Source organism: Ovis aries, chromosome 5 (assembly GCF_016772045.2).
Source record: "Ovis aries strain OAR_USU_Benz2616 breed Rambouillet chromosome 5, ARS-UI_Ramb_v3.0, whole genome shotgun sequence".
Taxonomy (NCBI): Eukaryota; Metazoa; Chordata; class Mammalia; order Artiodactyla; family Bovidae; genus Ovis; species Ovis aries.
The window spans coordinates 11760940-11786325 of record NC_056058.1 but is presented as its reverse complement, the minus strand read 5'-3'; the positions used below and the strand labels follow the sequence as shown (position 1 = coordinate 11786325).

Below are 25386 nucleotides of genomic sequence, written 5' to 3'. Positions count from 1 at the left end.
AGAATCTCTGCTTCAGCAAATATCTGCTTCTCTACCTCACCCCCATGGTCACTTGCTTTCTACTAGGTTGTGTATACTCTTTAGGGCTTCCCACATAGCTCAGTGGTAAAGAATCCCAATGTAGGAGACACAGGAGACCTGCATTCAATCCCTGGGTTGGGAAGATCCCCTGGAGAAGGGAATGGTAACCCACTCCAGTATTCTTGCCTGGGAAATCCCATGGGCAGAGGAGTCTGACAGGTTACTGCCCAAGGGGTCTCAAAGAGTCGGACATGACTGAGTGACTAAATAGCAGCAGCAGCATACACTCTTTGGTTTAACAAACATGCATCAAACCCCCTTTCTGTGCCAGGTGTGCCTATATGTCACTGCAATTATGAACAGTCACTCTTTTTCTCTTATCTTTTGTAATGATTATTTGCAAATCCAAGAAAGCTGATGACACGGATTAGTTCAAATTTTACTTAAATTGACCTTCTTTGGTGTCTCAAGTAGGCAATCATATCAGCAACTGATAGTGACCAATTTTGTTTTGATTCCCTAATATTATATCGTTTACTTTTTTATGGTGTTTCTTCTGAATTAATAGAAACAATGTTAAATAGTTATAACAATTGGCACAATTTCCCCTTCCTGCATTTTATTGGTTGGTTTTGTTTTTTTTAAGTTTTAATGACTCTCAGACTTCCATGGTGGCTCAAACAGTAAAGAATCTGCCTGCAATATAGGAGACCCAGTTTCGATCCCTGGGTCAGGAAGATCCTCTGGAGAAGGGACGGCAACCCACTCCAGTATTCCTGCCTGGAGAATTCCAAGGACAGAGGAGCTTGGTGGGCTATGGTCCATGGGGTCTCAAAGAGTTAGACATGACTGAGTGACTAACACTTTCACTTTCTTGCACACTCAATTAACATAGTTGTACTTTATCATCTGCGGGCAGTACTCTTCTGTTCTTAGGTGACTGACGTTTTGCTCTGTTCCCTCCCCATCAATGACTTAAATTTTGTTAAATGAAACTTGGTTTGAAACTTATCATTATTTTATGCATTGATCTATTGACATAAATACGTTGTTATCTGACTTACTAATATTAAATATTTTCTGCACTCATCAGATGAATATTAATTCATGATGGGCTACGTTGGATTTTTCAGATTAATTTTTAATGTATTTATTTTAATTGGAGGGTAATTACTTTACAATATTGTGGTGGTTTTTTATCAGATAACTTCATACTACTCCTTTTTTACCTTGGTGCATCTACAGTCAATGTGAGGTTAACTTGTAGATTTCTCATTTCTGTTACATATAATGATATTTGTTTTCAACATTCATTCAGTTTTCCATATTCTTTGATAACACAGCACTGAGGATACAAAGGTGAGTAACGTGTTATCTGAACTTGTGTGATTTATGATTCAGTAAGAGGAACAGCTCAATTAGTTCCATAAGTAAATGCAAAAACACAACTATGATTTGTTTAATGGAGAAAAATAGAAAGGGTTTTAAAGGCATGGACTAGTGAACTGCAGTTGGTGAGCAGGGAGGATTCATCTGAGAGATGAGGAAAGGAGTCACCACAAGATGACTAAAGCAGGGAGGAGGATCTCATCAGAGAGGGCAGGACTTCCACAGGCACGGCTGGGGGAAGAATTCTAGCATTTTTAAGACTCCTAAAGGCAAACATGTAGGGGCTTTGAGAGTGAAAGGCTGGCATGATGCTAAATAAGACTGGGAGGTTGGGAGGAGCAACGTGTACAGGAAAACCTGGAAAGAGTGTTAAAAGAAAGAAAAACCTTCTTTCCTTCTCCCTTCTGGAGACTGCAAAACCGTCTCCCTTCTTGACATTGAGGAGAAGATCCTGGGATGAAAGCACTTTCCAGAGCAGATGTGTTTGCTTCTGCTTGGGACCTAGGGTACTGTTCATCGGGGACCATTTTAGATTAAGTTTCTCAGGCTGAGGTTTCTAGGAGAGTGTGACTGTGGGCTCCAAAATCTGTGAGTGGTGACCCCAGCTGCAGTGCTCTTTGAAAAGTGAAAGTGTTAGTAGCTCAGTTGTGTCTGACTGTTTGCAACCCCTTGGACTGTAGCCTGACAGGTTCCTCTGTCCATGGAATTCTCCAGGCAAGAATACTGGAGTGGGTTGCCATTCCATTCCCTTCTCTAGGGGATCTTCCCCACTGAGACTGATCCCTAGTCTCCTGCATTGCGGGTAGATTCTTTACCATCTGAGCTACGAGGGAGTCTAACTCTTCTGACAGTCTAACTCTTCTGACAGCATCTCACAAAGGGTTTTCTTCTTGTTTTTCTGCCCTGTACTACTGGGCATAATGTGAAGGGGATACTTTTTAACTTTTGATTTTAACCTCATTTCAGATTTAGAGAAAAGTTAAAAGAACAAATAGTTCTTATGTATATCTTCTATTGGATCTCCCCAATTTTAACACTTGACCATCTTTACTTTTTTTTAATCCACTTTTCCTTCTTCCTTTTGTAAGGGTGTGTGTGTGCCTGTGTCTCTTGGTGAAATTTTTCAGAAGCGCTTAAGAGAAAATAGAACTGTACATATGGGATCTCTTTATCTCTAAGTCTTCAAAATTCACTAGAAACAAGGGCATTGCCTCACACAGCCATAGCCCAATTATCAAAATAATGAAATTAACATTTATATACTATTATTAAATTTACAGAACTCATGTCTATGTCGACAGTTGTCCTAATAATTTCATCTGCAGCAAAAGAACATCGAAGATTACATTCAGCTGACATGTCTCTTTAATCTCCTTTAATCCAGAACAATTGCTAGAATTTATTTGAATTTGTTGGCATCTACATTTTTGAAAGGGGCAAGTCAGACATGGTGTAAAATGTCCTTCAACTTGAGTTTGTCTGATGTTCCCTAGTCTTTGTATTTTTTATTTCTGGTTGTGCTGGGGCTTTGTTGCTATGTGCAGGCTTTTCTGTTAGGGTGAGCTGGGGCTACTCTCTAGTTGCAGTGCACGGGCTTCTCCTTGCAGTGGCTTCTCTTGTTGCAGAGCATGGGTTCTAGGATACCCAGGTTTCAGTAGTTGCAGCTCCTGGGCTCTAGAGCCCAGGCTCAGTAGTTGTGGTGCTGGAGCTTAGTTGCTCTGCAGCATGTGGGATCTTCCCAGACCAGGAATCAAATCCACGTCTCCTGTATTGGTAGGCGGATTCTTTACCACTGAGCCACAGGGAAGCCCCTAGTCTTTAGACTGAAGTCCTGCACTTTTGGCAGGATCCCAAATGTGCAGGATTTCAATCCCACAGAAGCAACATTATTTGCATCTTGTTGATTTGTCCCCATTGTGAAGATCCATAACCGTCTGACAGGGTTGTTATAAAACAGATCCTTCAGATAAGCGGTCAGGAATGCCAGATTCCATTTTATAGGATTCTATTTTCATTTTGTTGTCATAAAACGGATACTTAATACAAGAAATTAGGAGAAGATATAAGATAAAAACAGGTTTTTACTTTTGAGTGAACAAAGCTCCAATGCTTAGACAAAATGGCACACTTCATAAACATTAAAACTTGAGTGAAAGGCATGGTCAATATTTCTAATATGTGGAGGATGCCAGTTTGCTGCTAATTCCTGCTGCTCTTGTCTCTTCCTTCATAGATATATCAGCTACATGGAAGCAGGAAACAGAACAGGAGTTTCAGAGTTTATCCTCCTTGGGTTCTCTGAGGACCCAGAACTGCAGCCCCTTATATTTGGGCTGTTCCTGTCCATGTACTTGGTCACTGTGCTTGGCAACCTGCTCATCGTCTTGGCCATCATTTTCGACTCCCACCTCCACACCCCCATGTACTTCTTCCTCTCAAACCTGTCCTTGGTTGACATCTGTTTCAGCACCAGCATAGTCCCCAAGATGCTACTGAGCATCCACACAGAGAACAAAGCCATCTCCTACATGGACTGCCTCACTCAGGTGTATTTTTCCATGCTTTTTCCGATCCTGGACACTCTGCTCCTGACTGCCATGGCCTATGACCGGTTTGTGGCCATCTGTCACCCCCTGCACTACACGGTCATCATGAACCCACACCTCTGTGGTTGGCTGGTTTTTATTACCTGGCTCATTGGTGTCCTGACATCCCTCCTTCACATTTGTCTGATGAAGCACCTGACCTTCTGTAGAGATCTTGAAATTCCACATTTCTTCTGTGAACTGACACACATTCTTGAATTGGCCTGCTCTGATACCTTCCTGAACTGGACTTTGATATATTTTATGACTGGTGTGCTGGGTGTTTTCCCCCTCATTGGGATTCTTTTCTCCTACTCACGAATTGCTTTATCCATAAGGAAGATGTCCTCATCTGGGGGAAAGCAAAAAGCATTTTCCACCTGTGGGTCTCACCTCTCAGTTGTTTCTTTATTTTATGGGACAGGGGTGGGGGTCCATTTCACTTCTGCAGTGACTCACTCCCCCCAGAAAGTCTCAGTGGCCTCTGTGATGTACAGCGTGGTGACCCCCATGTTGAACCCCTTCATCTACAGCCTGAGGAACAAGGATGTGAAGGGAACCCTCAGAAGGCTCCTCAACAGAACAACCTCTTGTTTGTGATAATTCTGATGGCTTCAAGACTAACAGGTTCTGTGGGTTGTTGTTGTTCAGTCGTTAAGTCCCCTCCGACTCTGCAGCCTCATGAACTGCAGCACACCAGACTTCCCTGTCCTCCACTATCTCCCAGAGTTTGCTCAAACTCATGTTCATTGAGTTGGTGATGACGTTCTTACTCTTGGAACTTCCCTGGTGGACCAGTGGTTAAGAATCCACCTTGCAATGCAGGGGACATGGGTTTAATTCCTGGCCCAGGAACTAAAATCACACATGCCATGGGGCAACTAAGCCCACGCATCATAACTACTTTCAAGCCCAGATGCCCTTGAGCCTGTGCTCCAAAACAAAAGAATCCTGAGCACTGCAACTAGAGAGTAGCCTCCGCTTGCTGCAACTAGAGAAAAGCTCACATGCAGCAAAAAAAGACCCAGCACAGCCAGCAAAAAAGGAAAGAATTACTCTTGCATGTCTCAAATCATCTTGTTTTTTTTTCACCCAATCCTGTAAGATTTGTGATTTTCTTTTTCCTCTCCTAGTTTTTATTTATTTATTTATTTTTGGTGGTGTCTCATGGCCTGCAGGATCTTAGTTTCCTGACCAGGGATTGAACCTGAGCCATGGCAGTGAAAGTGCTGAGTCCCAACCACTGGACCACCAGGGAATTCCCTCTTCTAGGTTTTAAACCACATTCAAACAACTTCCCAGTAATTTCTGCCCCATCTGCTATCCAAAAAATTATGTCTTTGGTCTTCTTACTTCCACACTGGTGAGTTCAAAACTTCGATTTGAAATTTACTATAGCTTTGTTATCTCCAATGTTGGCATAGCATGTTTAAACTCCTGATTGTTCACTTTATTTCTATGTGTTTGATTGTGGATTTGTGTTGTGTATATGTTTGTACCACCATCAGTGTTTTTTAAATTGGATAAAGTATGATTGAATACATATGAAAATATAATTGATGTTTGAGTGCTTATTTTACGGTAAGCCTATGCTAACTGCTCTCTGTTATCTCATGTAATCTTCCCAATAGGAATGAATCTATTCCCATTTTAAAGGTGAGACAGTTGAGATTCTAACAGCCAACAAAACACATACACACACACACACACACACACACACACACACAATGGGATATACACAAACACCAAACAGTTGTACCAACTAGATGACATTCAAGACACAGACACTGCAATACAACCGTTTCAATATTATGAAAGTGAAATGGAATCTCAACAAGAAAATAAAGTTGTGTGTGTGTATGTGTGTGTGTGTTGTTGTTGTTCAGTTACTCAGTCATGTCCGAGTCCTTGTGACCCCATGGACTGCAGCATGCCAGGCTTCCCTGTCCTTCACTGTCTCCCAGAATTTGCTCATTGACTCCATTGAGTCAATGATACCATCCAACTATCCCATTCTCTGTCGCCCCTTTCTCCTCCTGCCTTCAATCTTTCCCAGCATCGAGGTCTTTTCCAATGAACTGGCTCTGCATCTGGTGGCCGAAGTATTGACGTTTCAGCATCAGTCCTTCCAATGAATATCTATGGCATGTATGTTACACATTTTCTTTGTCCATTCATATGTTTATGGACAGTTGTGTTCCTTCCATCTTTTGGCTACTCTGAATAATGCTGCTATGAACATGGGTTTACCACCTACAGAAGTTTTAAAACTTTTTTTTAAAAACAGATATACATTTATAACTTTTGTCAGCTATAAAATGACTAGGATTCTTGCTCACAAAATAAACAAGAACATTTTCGCATCCATGATAAACTCAATTTTAGTCAACTGAACAACAACTCTTCCTATGCTCTCTGCCTGTGATCACAGCAATTCCTCTTTAGTTGATGCATCAGGCGCCATCCACTGCTCCCCACTGTGGTCTCCCAGGAACCCCCAAAGGTAAAGCAGAGTGAGCAGGCAATCTCTTCCTGGAGTTTCCAGGAAGTGAAATGTCTAGTTGACACAGGGAGAATACCATTCAGTATTGCCCTGTGCTGGGAGTCAGACGGCATGATTTAAACTTGGCTTCACACCTTTCTACTTCATGACTGGTACAAATTACATAAAAATTCTTAGCTCCTTCTCTCTTCTATAGAATAATAATAAAGCAGAAAAATAGGATCATAATATCACTTATACATGGAATCTTTAAAAAAGTGAAGTTATTTTCAGAGCAGAGATAATCACAGAACAAACTTATGGATATCAAGGGGAGAAGGGGTAGGATGAATTGGGAGATTGGTATTGATACATACTACTGATATTCTGTTTAAAATAGAGAACCTACTGCAAAGCACAGGGAACTCTACTCAGTGCTCTGTGGACCTAAATGAGAAAGAAATCTAAAAGAGTGGATATATGTATATGTATAGTTGAATCATTTTGCTGCACAGCAGAAATCAACACAACATTGTAAATAACGATACTCCAATAAAAACTTTAACAATAACAATAACAGAGCATGCACCTAGATTTTGAGGGTGATTATGCAGATGAAATGAAACAAGCTATATAAGCTCTGACTTGGGACACAGGATGCCCTCCACAAAGGTTCATAACACAGTTGCTGTCCTTCTTGTCTTCATTCTAATTATCACCTTCACCATCTTTTTGGAACACTTAGAGGACACTTGAGAGGCACCCATTTGCTGCTCATAGCTGAGATACCTATGGGAGCTCAAATAGGTGTGGGAGAAAAGCAAAACTCTGAGGGAGACTCCTGGGACCCCTGTCAAAACAAAGAACACAAACTGCAGTCCTTGGAGCAGAAATCTTGCATATTGTTACCCTAGCATCTGTCTGTCCCAGCTGTCCTGTTTGTCTTGACAATGAGGAAATACTGCTCCCAGCAGTCCTTCCCATTCACCCCATGGACCTCCAGACCCACACAAATCCAATGGACCTCTTTAAAGATGCATTGTGGACTTCCCTCATGGTCCAATGGTTAAGAATCCATCTGCCAATGCAGGGGACACGGGTTCAACACTTGATCTGGGAAGATTCCACATGCCAAGGGGCAAGTAAGGCCATGCACCACACTACTGAGCTCAAAAGCCGCAACTACTGAGCTCACGTGCTGCAGCTACTGAAGCCTGTGTGTCACAGAGTCTGTGATTTACAATAAGAGAAGCCACTGAAATGAGAAGCCTGCACACTGCAACTAGAGAGTAGCCCCTGCTCGCTGCAACTAGAGAAAGTCCGCACACAGCAAAAAAAAAAAACCAGTACAGCCAAAAATAATAAATAATTTAAAAGGTGCATCGTTTCCCATCATGAAAACCTGATATCAGACCTAGAAGAAGAGAAAGTTTACTATGGGGTGACAGGCTGGCCAGTTGGCACTTCCATCTTTTTCTTTAAGTGGTTGGCATTTTCCTGTGGCCTAGACATTTCATACTGTTCATAAGTTCTCTAGGCAAGAACACTGGAGTGGGTTGCCATTTCCTCCTCTGTTACTGAAGTTGAAGCTCCAATACTTTGGCCAGATGACGTGAAGAGCCGACTCATTGGAACAGACCCTGATGCAAAAAATTAAAGGCAAAAGGAGAAGGCAGTAGAGCATGAGATGGTTGGACAGTGTCACTGACTCAATGGACATGAATTTGAGCAAACTCTGAGAGATAGTGGAGGAAAGTAGAGCCTGGCATGCTACAGTCTCTGGAGTCACAAAAGAGTTGGGCATGACTGAGTGATTAAACAACAACAAGGTATTTCATAATCTTGGAAAATTTTTTGTGCTCCCTTTGGGATGATCAGGTGAGAATTAAACTAACTGAAAATATATAAGACAGATAGACTGATCAGAATAAAAATATCCTAAAGAGTAATGATAATTGTTGCCATCACTCCCCCAGATGGTCTCCACATCTCTTCATTGGTCTCCCTAATTCCAGTCCGGCCCAGCTACAGCCCAGTCTCTACACAGCAGCCAGAGAAAATTTAGAAATCAAAAAAGGACATCATATCACATCATTTTTGCTACAAAGCATTGCAGTGTCTTCCCATCTCTCTAAGATTAAAACCCTAACTTCTCAAATGGGTCTATAAAGCTCTGAATGACCAGGGCCCTAACATTTGGCCATACCCATCTCACATATTTTCCATGTTGGCTTCTGAAACACTGGCCTGTGACAAAAATATCAAACCAGTTGCTGTCTCGGGGCTTTTGCATATGTGCTTTCCTCTCCCGAGAGTGCCGAGTATGCTTTTTCCCCCTTGCCTTTTGCCTGGCTCCAGGTCTTTTCTGAATATTTCCATCTTAGTTCCAAATGTCACCTCCTCTGAGAAGCCTCAGGCTCTCTCTAGCCCATAGCCCCTACTTCATTAATATTTTAAATCATATAAATCATAATCTATTTACATAATTACATCATTGTCTATATATATAATTTTCTATTTACCTGTTTATTTATCCTTTGTCTCCTTGGATAACCTCAATGGATTGTACAAGCACAAGAAAATCCCATGAGACTTACTCTGACTCGTTTATCACATCATCAAAACTGGAAGGTGCTCCAGGGAACTCCTCTCAGTGCTATGTGGCAGCCTAGATGGGAGGGCAGTTTGGAGGAGGATGGATACCTGTATATGTATGGCTGAATCCCTTCACTGTCCACTTGAAAGTATCACTACATTGTTAATAAGCTATACTCCAATATAAAATTTAAAAAGGAAGGGGCTTTAAAAGAGTTTATAAGTTGAATGAACACAGGGCATCAACTAGGCTGACTACAAAGCAGACCACAGGGCTCTGTGAAGGTCCTGACATCCCCATCACTCAGTTACCCCTGACTTCCAACTTAACTCTCCAGACACACAGTATCAAGTTGCCTCATGCCTGTTTGGGCCTGGGAATGCCCTATGTCATTGTCCTGTTACTGTGGTGACTCTTGAAAGTTTGTGCTCCTGTCTACTGCTTTTATTTTTTTACTTTTTGGCTGCACCCAAATAGCTGTGAAAAGAAGAGAAGCGAAGCAAAGGAGAAAAGGAAAGATATTCCCATTTGAATGCAGAGTTCCAAAGAATAAGGAAGAGAAATAAGAAAGCTTTCCTCGGTGATCAATGCAAAGAAATAGAGGAAAATAACAGAATGGGAAAGACTAGAGATCTCTTCAAGAAAATTAGAGATACCAAGGGAACATTTCATGCAAAGATGGGCTCCATAAAGGACAGAAATGGTCTGGACCTAAGAGAAGCAGAAGATATTAAGAAGAGGTGGCAAGAATACACAGAAGAACTGTACAAAAAAGATCTTCACAACCCGGATAATCATGATGATGTGATCACTCACCTAGAGCCAGACATCCTGGAATGTGAAGTCAAGTGGGCCTTAGAAAGCATCACTATGAACAAAGCTAGTGGAGGTGATGGAATTCCAGTTGAGCTACTTCAAATCCTGAAAGATGATGCTGTGAAAAGTGCTGCACTCAATATGCCAGCAAATTTGGAAAACTCAGCAGTGGCCACAGGACTGGAAAATGTCAGTTTTCATTTCAATCCCAAAGAAAGGCAATGCCAAAGAATGCTCAATCTACTGCACAATTGCATTCATCTCACATGCCAGTAAAGTAATGCTCAAAATTCTCCAAGCCAGGCTGCAGCAATACATGAACCGTGAACTTCCAGATGTTCAAGCTGGCTTTAAAAAAAGGCAGAGGAACCAGAGATCAAATTGCCAACATCCGCTGGGTCATGAAAAAAGCAAGAGAGTTCCAGAAAAACATCTATTTCTGCTTTATTGCCTATGCCAAAGCCTTTGACTGTGTGGATCACAATAAACTGTGGAAAATTCTGAAAGAGATGGGAATACAGACCACCTGACCTGCCTCTTAAGAAATCTGTATGCAGGTCAGGAAGCAACAGTGAGAACTGGACATGGAACAACAGACTGGTTCCAAATAGGAAAAGGAATACATCAAGGCTGTATATTGTCACCTGCTTATTTAACTTATATGCAGAGTGTATCATGAGAAACGCTGGGCTGGAAGAAGCACAAGCTGGAATCAAGATTGCCAGGAGAAATATCAATAAACTCAGATATGCAGGTGACATCACCCTTATGGCAGAAAGTGAAAAGGAACTAAAACGCCTCTTGATGAAAGTGAAAGAGGAGAGTGAAAAAGTTGGCATAAAGCTCAACATTCAGAAAACTAAGATCATGGCATCTGGTCCCATCACTTCATGGGAAATAGATGGAGAAACAGTAGAAACAGTGTCAGACTTTATTTTGGGGGGCTCCAAAATCACTGAAAATGATTATTGCAGCCATGAAATTAAAAGACGCTTACTCCTTTGCTGGGGGCCAGCGTGAGGAACTCCGCCCATGGCAAAGGTCATGAGGAAGGAGGCTTGGCATACGCAAAGGCGTGATCAAGCCTCAGGAGATCCCCTGTTCCCAAGCATCTAACCCCAAAACCAGAGTCTGTTTTATGCTCTCACCTACACCTCTGACTTTGCAGGGGGGCTCTCCCCCATAACTGTTTCTCTCGGAGAAGGAGTAAACGTGCAGCTCCAAGGCGATAAAAATTCTTGGGCGTGACACGAGTGTTTCAGCTTACAGACTCCTCTGAAGGTTATCTAGCCCACCTGTATAGGTTCGTCCGGCCACATGTGATTGTTTACAGCCTCCCAACCTGAGAGGCACGAGATGTTTTAGACTTACTAAAGGCAAATTCTTTTGGGGAGTTAGAAATTATTAGTATAGTGGGTTGGTTAGGAATTATATCGGTGAAGGGTTCTTCATTTGTTGTGTCAATAATTGCTGCTAATTCCCTGCTCTGGGTGGGACAAGGATGTCTCAGGTCAAACCTCTCTGCTGACAGACTAGCTTGTGTGACAGGATTATCCATACTCCTGCCACTACCACATGATTGTTTACTACCCCTCAACCATAAACAGCACAGAGAGTTTTGGAGTATTTTGAGAGTCTTAATTAGCATAGGGCTTTTTCTTCTTGTTGAGTCAATGATTGCCGCCAGGCCTCCATATCCTTAGGCACCTGGGAATATATTAATCAATGTATTTGGAATATAGAAAAGGAAATACAGTAGTTTTTGATGTTAGCAATACTAGACTTTTTGAGTTAATGGATTTTCTCTTTTGTAATAGATCACTGTACTTTGTTATAAATCACTGTGTCCTTGCTATGTAAAAATGTAACTTTATCGTATCTTAAGACTAAATAGATCTTAAGGGGAGCATTGGTGAAAGGATTTTCATTTGTTGGGCTGACATTTGCTGCTAAATCTCCATGTTCCCTACCCTCATAATGAATATAACTAACATATAGGAGAAATAAGTATTAACCTTTAAGCATATAGGAGAAATAAGTATTAACCTTTAAGACTAATCATGTTAACCTTGGGTTAAATAAATTCCTTTCTTGATTGTAACTCACTACACCCTCACCCTATAGGAATGTAACTTTATTTGGAGGGTGGTGCCTGGTTTAAGAAAAAACACCCTTGGAAGAAATAAGTTTTTTGGTTATCAGAAAGAAAGGATCATAAAATGTCAGCAGGTCTCACTCATGGCCAGAAGATGATGTACCTTTTTTATACATTTATGTGAAGCACCTGATTTTGATAAAGGTCAGGACTGCTGACTCCCGCGTGACTCTGTATTCATCCCTATGTGTAACAAAAGGTATATAAGCAAACCCCAAAATAAAGAAATCGGATCAGTTTCTGGAAAGACTGATTCCCCCATGTCGCTTCTTTCTTGCTCCCGTTTTTCTGGCTGAATTCCCATCTGGAGCATGGATGCTATTCCACGTAATCCAAGTTATTCAGCCTCTTTTTCTCCACTAATTTTCCTACTACACTATCCATTTCTAATCTCTCTATATCTGTGATTAAATATGTATTTTTCCAAAGACACCGACTCCGTCCCCACCTTCGAATCACCCTGGATCCACCGGGGCTGGACCCCGGCAATTCAGCCTCTTTTTGTCTGCTAATCTTCTAATCCCTCTCTATCTGTAATTAAATAAGTTATTTCCAAAGACGCTGATGCCGTCCCCACCTTCGAATTCCCTGGATCCACCGGGGCTGGACCCCAGCACTCCTTGGAAAATTATGACCAACCTAGACAGCATATTCAAAAGCAGAGACGCTACTTTGCCAACAAAGGTCCGCCTAGTTAAGGCTATGGTTTTTCTAGTGGTCATGTATGGATGTGAGAGTTGGACTGTGAAGAAAGCTGAGCACCGAAGAATTGATGCTTTTGAACTGTGGTGTTGGAGAAGACTCTTGAGAGTCCCTTGGACTGCAAGGAGATCCAACCAGTCCATTCTAAAGGGTGTTCTTTGGAAGGACTGATGCTAAAGCTGAAACTCTGGTACTTTGGCCACCTCATGTGAAGAGTTGACTCATTGGAAAAGACCCTGATGCTGGGAGGGATTGGGGGCAGGAGGAGAAGGGGACAACAGAGGATGAGATGACTGGATGGCATCACCAACTCCATGGACATGAGTTTGGGTGAACTCCGGCAGTTGGTGATGGGCTGGCGTGCTGTGATTCATGGGGTCGCAAAGAGTAGGACACGGCTGAGTGACTGAACTGAACTGAAATGAACTGAACTGAACTGAATCTTAGTTGCAGCACATGGGATCTTTGATCTTTGCTGAAGCACGTGGAATCTGTAGCTGCAACATGCAAACTCTCAGTTGCAGCACATGAGATCTTTTAGTTGGTCGTGTGAACTCAGTTTGCAGCATGTGGGCTCTAGCTCCCTGACCAGAGATTGAACTCAGGCACCCCGCATTGGGAGCATGGAGTCTTGCCACTGGACCACCAGGGAAATCCCTCTACTGCTTTCATATCTGTCCCAAAGAGCGGTCCGCAGGTGTCCCCAGGATCTTGAAGAAGACTTCACCCAAGATGTTTCTTAATCTTTAGACTTGTAATTGAACTGGAGGTGGAGTAAGATGCTCCCTAAGGGAAGCTGGGTACCCTAGAGGCCATACCCGAGGAGAAAAACTGCTTCAGGAAGAAAAGGGGCTAATGAGGGCTGAGGTATGGGGTTGTAGGACTTGGGGATGGGGGGATAGCAGACCCCACGTGTGGCTCCAGTTCTGCTCCCAGTGGGTGGATGTGGCAGAGCAGGTTACTGCCTGGACCCTCGAGGGGGGAACTCTCCAGAAACAGACCACAAAAGCAGCCAATCATTCAGTAGGAAGTGAGGGGATTCAGCCCCATGTAATCCTCCTGTGCTCTTCTCCTCTGGCTCACCTATCCCACGGCAGGAGGAAACGCCCTGTGCCACGCCAGGTCTCAGTCTAGCCCTGAGTCCCAGACTCAGCTCTTTGTCTCTGATCTCTGTCCTTGTTTGTCCTCCACTGAGAGAGGCAAAGATCATAGAGCCCAGACCTTTAGAAATTGTACTGTGATGCCTTATGTTGCTCAGAGACAGCTGTGGTAAAGAGGTAAGAAGGAGCCAAATATTTTCCTTGCACATTTTCCTGGCACACAGGTAGGTATGTATGGGGAAGAGGTGTTAGTCGCTCAGCTGTGTCTCTTTGCGACCCCATGGACTGTAGCCCGCCAGCCTCCTCTGTCCATGCGATTCTCCAGGCAAGAATACTGCAGTGGGTTGCCATTCCCTTCTCCAGGGGATCTTCACCACCTAGGGATCAAACCCAGGTCTCCTGCGTTGCAGGCAGATTTTTTTTTTTTCCCCCCGACTGAGCCACCAGGGGAAGAAAAGCCTACCAAAATCAAGGAAATGTCCCTGGTGCTGGACAGAGCTCTCCAAGCCCCACTACACTCTGTGTTCTCTTACCTCTATTTCTAGATCAACTCTCCTTTAAGTGTCCCTCAGTTTTGGCCCACCCCCTCATAACCCACTCTATGTGTGTATGTGTTAGTCCCTTGGTTGTGTTCAACTCTTTTCAACCCCATGAGTCAGCCATAGACTGCCAGGCTCCTCTTTCCATGGAATTCCCCAGGCAAGAATACTGGAGTGGGCAGCCATTCCTTTCTCCAGGGGATCTTCCCAAACCAGGATTGAACCTGGGTCTCTTGCACAGCAGGTAGATTCTTTGCCATCTGAACCACCAGGGAAGACTACTCTGTACCCACCTGAATAATTTTTCACCATTTTTTCATTCAAAAGGACATTTTTACACCTACAGAGCTTCTCCTCTATGCCTAACACTGAGCTGGGTACTGCACATAAAGAGGTAACTATAATGTGTTGCTCTCCAGGTAAGATGTAAAAACCCAGAAATGAACACATGGATGCAATGTGATAGCTTGCTTCAGTGCGGTCCAGTTTCAACAAGGTACAGAGAAGGTCCAAAGAGAGTATGCCCGTTGCTGCCTGGCAATGCCAGTGAAGATTTCAGGACAGAGTATGGGAGCGGGGATACGACTTTTCCAGGTGAGAGGGGACTCCCAATGAGAGGGGCAAAGGTCCAAAGCTATGAAATTGTACAGGATGTTCCTACAATTATAAAATGTTGAGTTAGTTGAGTATCTAATATCAAAGCATTATTTTCCAATAAATAAAAGTGTGACTCTCATATATATAGTGTTGCTTATGCTCACTTGCTCAGTCATGTCAAACTTTGTGACCCCATGGACCGCAGCCCCCGCCCCCCCCCCCAAGGTCCTCTGTCCCTGGAATTTTGGGGACAAGAATAGCCAGGCCCTTCTCCAGAGGATCTTCCAGGTCCAGGGATCGAACCCAGATCTCCTGCATTGGCAGGCAGATTCTTTAACCACCACCAGGGAAGCCCAATATTATCTATATTACAAACTAAATTCTCACATTGGCTAATAACTGTTTCCTGACTGTCTAGTCTGTCCCATTGATATTTCTGTATTTATGTCATCTTACTGTTTTAAAAGTTGCCTGTCCTCATTCATCTTCTTTCACAAACTTTCTTGGGTTTTCAACTAAGTTCCTTACATTTGACCTGTTAATACTCCTACTAATCACTTTCTCTGAGTGGCTGGATCATCAGAGTCTTAATCAGAATAATGACCTCAGAGCAGTCAAAGGCAGTAACATTTCTGTAACACTCAGTGCTACAGAATAGCAGAGCCCATGTCTCTTACCTTTCATACTTGGCTCTAACCCAGTGCCTGGCATACAGTAGGCACTCAAATAACTGTGAAATCAATGAAAGACGAGGAGACTCAGAGAATCATTTAAATGTCTGCAAACATCTAAAGTTATCATGGCAAAAAGAAATGATCTTCAGAGAGGGGAACTAAAACCATGTAAGTTATAAACACACATTTCAGCTCAAAGGAAGTAAGTAACCTTTGCTTAAATGCATATAAAATTGAGGACAACTATTCTCAGTTTAGACATTCCCTCCTGTGGCAGGGGTGCAACATTCAAAGAGAAACCAAGGCTTTTTTCTTTTTTTTTTTTTAATTTTAAGGAATGCAATAAAAGACAGAAGGCTCTCATTCTCTTTATTTTCAATTGAATAAAGTTCATAATAAATACTCTTTGTTCTTAGTCAAAAGATTTTATGATAGGAAATTGCCTCTACTCTACGCTGACAATTTCTGTTATTCATTCAACAAATATTTATAGAGCACCTATTATATCCCAGATGGCTCAGTGGGGAAAGAATCCACCTGCAATGCAGGAGACGCAGAGTTTGACCCCTGGGCTGGAAAGATCCCCTGGAGGAGGGCATGGAGGCAAACCACTCCAATATTCTTGCCTGGAGAATCCCATGGAAGAGGAGCATGGTGGGCTTCAGTACATAGGGTTGAAAAGAGTCAGACATGCAGCTATTAAGCACACACACATATTATATACCAAGTACTATACTAAGTGCTTAGGTTATGAAATGGCAATACAACAGAAAAGGCACAGTCCTCTCAACCTGAAGAAATGTAAAGAACACAAACCTGCTGGGAACAATTATGGTGGGGGCTCTGATTTTGCCTTTGGAATTAGGGTGCATTATGCTACACTGATCATTATGACAATAGAGGGATCAATTGGGAAAGTAATAGATAAACTACTATATGATAAATGGAGGAATTATCTATAAAGCTTTTTCATGATATCCTTTTCCAAGTCAAACTTGAGACAGAGAATGGTCTGCTTAAAGATCCTGTTTCAAGCAAATGACATGAGGATAAGAAAATATCATTTAATTTTGTAATTCCCAATGATCACCTCTACACCTTTCCCTGGGACTTGAAGAGACCACCACTGCAAGGCAGGAAGGAGATGGTCATGAGGCTGGTACTTTCACAGAAATTCGGGAGCAAAGGAACAGTCGTGAGTCAGGGAAGATGAAAGAAAGCCCTGCATGGTGTAGAACATTCATGTTTTTAAATATGTATGTATTTATTTATTGGCTGTGTTTGGTCTTGGTTGTGGCACGCTGGATCTTTTGTTGCAACACCTGGGCTCTTGTGGCACACGGGCTGTTGCGTTGTGGCATGTGGGCTCTATAGTCCATGCTCCATGCCATGTGGGACCTTAGTTCCCCAACCTGGGATCAAACCTGCATCCCCCACATTGGAAGGCAGACTCTGAACCCCTGGACCACCAGTGAATTCCTAGAACATTCATTTTTTTAAATTTATTAATTTATTCTTGGCTACACTGAGTCTTTGCTGCCACATGCAGGCTCTCTGTAATTGCAGCAGGCTGAGGTTCCTCTCTAGTTGCAGTGTGTAGGCTTCTCGTTGCAGTGACTTCTCTTGTTGCAGAGCAGGGCCTCTAGTGTGCATGGGCTTCATTAGTTGTGGCTCAAGGACCTAGTTGATCCATGGCACGTGGATTGACCCCTCTTGGACCAGGGGTCAAACCCATGTCCCCTGGATTGGCAGTCAGATTCTAAACCACTGGACCCCCAGGGAAGTCCTAGAGCGTTCAATTTTTAAAGAGGTGTTCCAAGGAGTAGAGGTCAAAACAAGGAAGGTATTATTGAGATCTTGGTCAACTAAAGAAAATTCATAGATAAGACATAAGACTTGAGTGAATGAGTTTCAAGTATATGGCACATTCCTGTTTTGTCATTGTTTGAACACTATTCTTGCCTCTTTCCATAAGGCAATTTCCATAACTTATATGGAAACAGAGAACCAGACAGTTATTTCAAAATTCATCCTTCTGGGGCTCTCAGATGATGTGGACCTTCAGCCCCTCCTCACTGGACTGTTCCTGTCCATGTACCTGGTCTGTGTTACAGGGAACCTGCTCATCATCCTGGCCATCATCTCTGAGTCCAACCTCCACACCCCCATGTACTTCTTCCTCTCCAACCTGTCCTTCACTGACATCTGTTTCACCTCCACCATAGTCCCCAAGATGTTGGTGAATATCCAGAAGCAGAACAAAGGCATCACGTATGAAGGATGCCTTACCCAGATGTATTTTTTCATGATCTTTGCTGGGCTAGATAATTTGCTACTGACAGTGATGGCCTATGACCGGTTCGTGGCCATCTGTCACCCCCTGCACTACACAGTCATCATGAACCCTCACTTTTGTGGTCTCCTGCTTCTGCTTTCTTGGCTGATCTGCCTGACATATTCTTTGTTGCAAAGTTTGATGGTTTTGAGGGTAACTTTCTGCAAAGAGACAAATATCCCCCACTTCTTCTGTGAACTTACTCAAATTCTCAAGCTTGCCTGCTCTGACACCCTTGTCAATGACATTGTGCTGTATTTTGTAACTGGCTTGCTGGGTATTATTCCCCTGATTGGGATCCTTTTATCTTATTCTAGAATTATCTTCTCCATAATGGGCATTTCATCTTCTGGGGGAAAGTATAAAGCCTTTTCCACCTGTGGGTCTCACCTCTCAGTTGTCTCCTTGTTCTATGGTGCAGGCCTTGGGGTCTACCTCACTTCAGGAACAGCCCATCCCTCCAGAAAGGGTTCAATAGCCTCGGTGATATACACAGTAGTCACCCCCATGCTGAACCCCTTCATCTATAGTCTGAGGAACAGGGACATGAAGGGGGCTCTAAGGAGAGTTTTCACTAGAGGAACATACTCTCAGTGAGATAATGGAAATTAAGGGCAGGCAACGGAGATCCCAAGTGCTGATAACTGGTGTCCATGAAGGTGCAATCTGAAGACATAGGAAAGAAACACTACTGATGATATACTAGAAGAAAATATGTCTGAGCCAAAGACAAACTTGAAGCAGCACACTAAAATGCTCACCATCTACCAAGGAAAACAGAATGACCAATCAATAACTAAACTTCTCATGGAAACAAATCATTCCAAGGATTGATTCCTATAAGCATCAAGGGAGGAAAAAGCAAGTCAAGAAATGCAGACGAGGAGGCAAGAATGACCACAAAAATTTACACATTGGCTCACCTTTAAACCCTAATTATGTTCAAACTTCTAGCACCGTGCCTGCTGGACTATGCTTTTCCCTAGTCTTGGTCTGAAAACCATTGTTTGGACTGTCTCATACCAACCTCCCTCACCCTGTAAGATTTTACCCTTAGTGAGTCATGCTTTGGTGTTGGCCATTGACCTATACTCAGGACTTTAATGAGAAACTTCTTTAGGACTCTCAGTGCAGTTTATACTTTCAGAAAAAGGAAACTCTGCTCTCTGTTGACCCATTTGATCTAAAATAAAGGTCCAAAACATTCTACTCACTGTCTTCCTTCGCTGGTCCACACTTCCCTAAATTGTCACATGCTAGGCTTCAAATAGAAACTGTCAGCTCTTCAGAGAGCCCAAACCTGACCACTGTCCTTCTGTTCATTCATTTCCATAGCACGTAACATATTTTGAGGTGGGGCAGATCACAGAAGTCAAGAGGGCTCTGGGTTAATCTCTCTTCATCATTCACTAAGGGTGCAATCTCATGCATGTTACTTAACCTCTTTGTGTCTCTGTGCACCATATTTCTTAAAGAGTTCCAATGGAGACTAAGCATTATACATAAGAGAATTCAGAACAGTGTCTGGCATTAAGTATCAGAAGATCCATTAGGGCCATCTAGGTCCACGTTCACCATGGTAAAGGTACAAAGGGATCCATTATCACCAGACCAGGCGGAAAAGCTGTAGAGGGTTGATCAGGCTACGGGTTTAGAAGAGGCTGAGTGAATTCCCAGAGCTGACTCACAGCACTGAGGACATCATGTAGGAGCAGCAGCCTGTCCAAGGCTCAGTCCAGAGCACCACGTGCTGAAGATCAGATTTGCAGAGTCCAAGAGAGAACTTCCCTGGATCTAGAGACTAAAGATTGGACCAGGACTCCCTGCAACAGTTAACTGGGAAGGCAGAGCATCTTTTATACAGTTCAGCCCCAAGGGGAGATTCTCTTGAAATGAGGGTAAAAAATTAAAACCTGCCTTGGGTTGACCTGAGGAATGTTGAACCCTCTTGGTGAATACCTGGTTTGGATCCTGGCAGACTCCAATGGTTGAATTATAACTTTCTCACTTACTCTTGGACAGAGGAGCCTGGCAGGCTATACAGTCAATAGGGTTGCAAAAGTTGGACATAACTAAAGCAATTTAGCACTGTTTATAAGCAGTCTCAGATTCTTCATTGGTATTAAATAATTGCTGGGGTGATTATAGAAAATTAACATCAAATGCACACATTTGCAAAAAGCAGTGGCTACCATATTTATGAACATATTTATTTATGCCACCATCTTGTACCAAAAGAGGTACACCTATCGGCAGGATCCTGGACTCCAGAAAGCTCTGTACAGCTGCATTCTTCTCCAGCAGGGGTCTGAGGCTGAGATACAAACTGATTGCTACTGGTGAAAAAAAACCTAACTTTATTCAATACGTTTTAGCTTCCAATCATTCTATGGAACCTCTGGCCCTGGTGACCTGGAGAATTAGAATAAGATGAAGCCAAGATAGTACCATCCTAATAAGACTGGAACAGTATGATTGTCCTCTGTCTTTCAATTAGTTACAAGTGTAGAGACATTTACTATATCACAGTGGTTTTCAACCTGGCTACTGTTAAAATTTGGGGCCAGATAATTCTTGGGACAGAGGGTAAGGGAGGAGCAGGGGCACTGCCCTATACATCGTAGGGTGCTTAGCAGCATTTGTGGCCTTATACACTAGACACCACTAGCTTCCCCAACTCTCACATTCCATTCAAAAAAGATTTTTAAAAAATGTCCAGACATTGCCAAATATCCCTTAAGAACAAAATCACTCCTGAATGAAAATCAGTGATTTACCATGACTCAGACAACTGATGAAAGGAAAATGAAGAGGAAAAAAAATAAGTGAGGGTTAGACCCTGGTTTTCCTAAGGCCCCAAATAGAACGGATCTAAGATACGAGCCTCTTCTTACAGGAAGAATGGGGCCTTAGGTCTGGTACAGAAGCATTAATGGACATTTGTTGAACTGATGAACAAATTTTAGTTCCAGAGGACAAGAACCTTGTCTGTTCATTGGTTGCCTGGGGAATGATGGGGAAGCATTAAAAGGGACATGAGGAAACATTTGGGGGCATCATCTTGACTGTGTGACGGTTTCACAAGTGTATATATAGGTCAAAACTTATCTCAGTATATATTTTAAGAATGTGCAGCTTCATATATGTCGATTTTTTAAAGACTTATTTTGGCTGCACTGGGTCTTCATTGCTCCATGAGGGCTTTCTGTAGTTGCGGAAAGCAGGAGCTACTCTTCATTGTGATGCATGGGCTCCTCATGCAGTGGCTTCTCTTTTTGCACAGCACAGGCTCCAGAATGCACGCTCAGTAGTTGTGGTGCATGGGCTTAGTTGCTCAGCAGCATGTGGGATCTTCCCAAACCAGGGATCAAACCCGTGTCCCCTGCATTGCAAGGTGGATTCTTAGCCACTCGACCACCAGGAAAGCCCTTCCCTATATGTTCATTACATCTATATAAAGTTATCCTCTATCATTTGAAATCCTTGCACTATAACACTGGGCTTGTGGTGACTGCAAAAACAGGTACCATTTCTTCCTTTTCCTGTACCCACTTCCCTTCTTTGTAGCTCTGAGGATTCTTCCACCCTGGGCTCACCCATGTGACCAGCACTAGGGAATGGGGTGCAGGCAAACACGACACATACAGGCACTTGAAAAGCACCTGCACAGTGGAGCTTGTGCTCTTCTAGAACCTTCCAGCATCATATGTACAAAGCCCCATCTCGACTGTTGGAGGATGAGACCAGAATGAGGAGCAAGTAACCCCCAAGCCAAACCAGCAGTCGACTACAAGCACCTTAGCCCAACTGTCAACCAACAGAACTGTAAACTAAACAAGTGGTGGTTGTTTTACACCACTGTGTTTCAGGTAGTTTATTATGCAGCAATTATGAACAGGCTCCCTTCAATTCCATTCTACTAAAAAGCGTGCACAGGCTACTTTTCTAAACTGAATCTCACCAAATGTCAACATATTTCTATCAACTTCAATTAACTTTGAAACTGAGATTGATAAAGTCCTGATGTATGTGTTATATAATATCCCATGTTACCCCTCTAGTTTTATCTTCTACTTCCAAGACTGTCCTTTTTTACATGTCAGAGAATGTGATGCATGATTTTCTTTGCCTTTGCACTCATGATTGACATGCTTACTCAAATCTGATTCTGAACACTATAAGTAAGCCTTCTAAGCTTAGCTTGTGTCATCTCTTCAATACAGCTCTCTTTGAACTCCAACAGTTAACATACCTCCTGGGGTCCATGTTAATGGATTAACAGGCCATATTAGCTATCTTATATATTGTTTATACCCATCTCTCCTCTTAGATCTTTACTCCTTTAGGGACAGCATCATGTCTTTCTTCCCAAAGCCTAATCCAGTATAAGGCCCTTAATCGACATTCACTGGTTCTTTAGGGAGGAAAAAAATCCAGAGTGGGTTGGAGTTACCCAGATATTACACAAGATAGAGCTGGTTCCTGTAGGAGAAGCCCCAAGAACTCAGGCCATAATAAGACATGAAGACTGAGTAAGAATATAATTAGAAGTCCCCTCCAGAGAGACTGTGTAAAGTAGCAGGTCTGTCCCAAGAACTGGCAGAAAAGTGTGATGACATGCAAAAGCTCTGGGGCACTTAGGTGCAGGTGGGAATTCAGTTTCCTTCTGCCCTATTAACTGACATGATGTTGGAACTGGGCTCATGGAGTAGCTGTGTTGGATTCCCAGGGCTCCTAATTAAAGAAACAGTCTTACATTAGTCAATGCTGAGAAAAAGTACTCTTCTCCCCTTGGGCTTGGCTTCTAGGGTACATTTTTTTCCCCTCCAAATCTAGGCAAGAGCTCGTCAATAATTGCTATTCCTTCACTAGTGAGCGGAGGAAAACTTTTGATCTGCAGAACACTCAGCACCTTCACTCACCGATGCACAATTACTGACACCAAGCACCCAAAGACCTGCATGGAGCACTGCAAGTAGAAAGGGTGCAGGAAAGGAGAAACGACCATCAAATGTGATGGTCACTCGTGATGACCATTGAATCAAAAAATATTTTTAAATCATATGACCACTTTACTGACCTCTATGCTAGATGAAATGAGCTATTCCCCAGGAAAATACAGATTACCAATGCTGACTCCATTCAGGTTAGAAAACTTAACACAGACTAACTTCCATAAAAGAAATAAAGTTCCTAAGAAAATATACCACTAAAAAACAATTCACCCAGATGGTTTCATAGGAAATTCTACCTAATTTTCCAAAAACCATATAGTCCTAATGCTGTACAAATTATTCCAGAGTACTGTAAAAGAGGAAAAAATTTCTAAGTCCTCTCATGAAGCAGCCATAATGCTAAAACCCAAACCAGAAAGACAGTTCTAAGAAACCATGTTTCAATTACTCGTGAATACCAATGCAAAATTCTCAGCAAAACACTAGCAAGCAATCCAACAACACATTAAGAAAATAATACACCATGGCCAGTGACATTCATTCTCAGGACACAAAATTTATTGTGTTGAAAATTTATTAATATATTAATAAATCAGAGGAGGAGAATCACATTCCTCCTCACAGATGTTCAGAGAAACTCTGACAAAATACAGTACACATCTATGATAAAATATTTAAGAACACAGAATACCTTCTCAATATGATAAAATATTGATCCTTGAATAACATGAGTTTGAATTGCAGGAATCCACCTACACATGGATTTTTTTTCAAAAATTACATATTGCAGTACCACACAATCTGCAACTGAATCCTTGGATGTGGAATCATGGATATGGAGGACCAAAAAAGTTATACACGGATTTTTTACTATGTGGAGTGTCAGTGTCACTAACCCCCATGTTGTTCAAGGGTCAAATGTATACTTCATTCTAAAAGACATTTATCTTAATCAATGGAAAAACAGGGTATTACCCCTAGAACAATATAAAGATGCCCTCTATTATCATACTAGAGGTATTAGCCAATGCAACCACACAGGCAAAAAAAATTAGAGGCTTAAGAACTGACAAACAGGGACATCCTTGGTGGTCCAATGGGTAAGCCTCCATGTTCCCAATGCAGAGGGCCTGGGTTTTGATCCTTGGCTGGGGAACTAGATCTCATATGCATGCTGTAACCAAGAGTCTGCATGCTGAAACTAAGAGTTCAAAACCACAACTAAGACAGCACAGCAAAAATAAATAAGTATTTTTTTAAAAGACTGATAAACAAGCAAAGCTCACTCAATCTGTAGATGATACAGTAGTATGCCTGGAATATCACAGAAAATAAATAAAATAAACTCAAAAAAATGAAAGAATTCAGTGAAGCAGCAAATTGTAAAATCAAGATACAGTATTAGTAGCTCTCACATACAAAAGCTGTGAAGACATAATGGTTGAGAAATTTTAATTAACAATGTAAGATTAAATACTTACGGAAAACCTAATGAGACTAGAATACTTGTAAAAGAAAATTTTTAAACATTCCTGACAAACACTAAAGTAGACTTGAACAAATGGGAAAACATCCCTTGTTCTTGGATAACACAACTTAACATTATAGACATATTAATTCCTCACCAAGTTAACTTACAAATTCAAGGCAATGCCAATAAAAATACCAACAAGCTAGCATTATGGAGATGGACAAGTTAACAGACAAGTATACATAACCTCCCCCAAACACACATACACAATACCTGGGAAAAGACTGAAAAAGAAAAACCATGAGGGGAAACGAGTCCATCCAGATATCGAGACTTATTATAAAGCTTATTTATAATTTAAACACTGTGACATGGTGTGTGAACAAATAGAACAGTAGAATAGAAATAAGCCTAAATTTAGACCAATGCATATGGAATTCAGTATACAACAAAGGTGGAAAATTCCTGGGGTGAAGAATACTTTTAAAATAAATGATGTTGGGTTAATATGGAAAAAATAAAACTTAATCCTACTTCACACTCTAACACAAAAAATCAGTACCAAGATACAGATCTAAATGTATACACAAAAACAATAAAACTTATAGAAAAAAAAAATGTGGAATATCTTCTTGCCCTTAGGGCAGGTTAATGTTTCTTACACAAGAGGAGGATGCCCATAAAGATTAGATGACATTAAAATTAAGAACTTATTTCATCAAAAGATAACAATTAAAACACTGAAGAGACAAGTCAGAATGGGGAAAATTACTTTCAAAACATATCCAGCCATAAGGCCCACATCTGGAATATATCAGTACGAAAAAGGCAGGCAAATCTGGTATCATCTGATCCAATTCCATAAAAGAGCCTGTTGGAAAACTGTCTACAAACACTTTGGAAAGCTGGCATCATTTGTGAAATATGCATCACATATGACCCAGTGATATTAGTCCACGGTATAAACCC

General features: G+C 42.0%; 2 protein-coding genes across 2 annotated transcripts; both read left to right on the top strand.

Annotated features, from left to right (window-relative positions):
• Positions 1-1641: 1641 nt before the first annotated feature.
• On the top strand, positions 1642-12314 carry LOC101107442 (olfactory receptor 7D2). The gene has a single exon (XM_060415432.1). The coding sequence runs from the start codon at positions 3657-3659 to the stop codon at positions 4593-4595; it is 939 nt and encodes a 312-aa protein (XP_060271415.1). The 5' UTR covers positions 1642-3656; the 3' UTR covers positions 4596-12314.
• Positions 12315-14018: 1704 nt separating this feature from the next.
• Positions 14019-25035, top strand: LOC101107193 (olfactory receptor 7D4-like). Its single transcript, XM_042249447.2, has one exon. The coding sequence runs from the start codon at positions 17650-17652 to the stop codon at positions 18586-18588; it is 939 nt and encodes a 312-aa protein (XP_042105381.1). The 5' UTR covers positions 14019-17649; the 3' UTR covers positions 18589-25035.
• Positions 25036-25386: the final 351 nt, after the last annotated feature.

What these genes read in the sequence shown, in the direction of transcription:
- LOC101107442 (XM_060415432.1), top strand. Translation starts at nt 3,657, where the DNA reads ATGGAAGCAGGAAACAGAACAGGAGTTTCAGAGTTTATCCTCCTTGGG.
- LOC101107193 (XM_042249447.2), top strand. Translation starts at nt 17,650, where the DNA reads ATGGAAACAGAGAACCAGACAGTTATTTCAAAATTCATCCTTCTGGGG.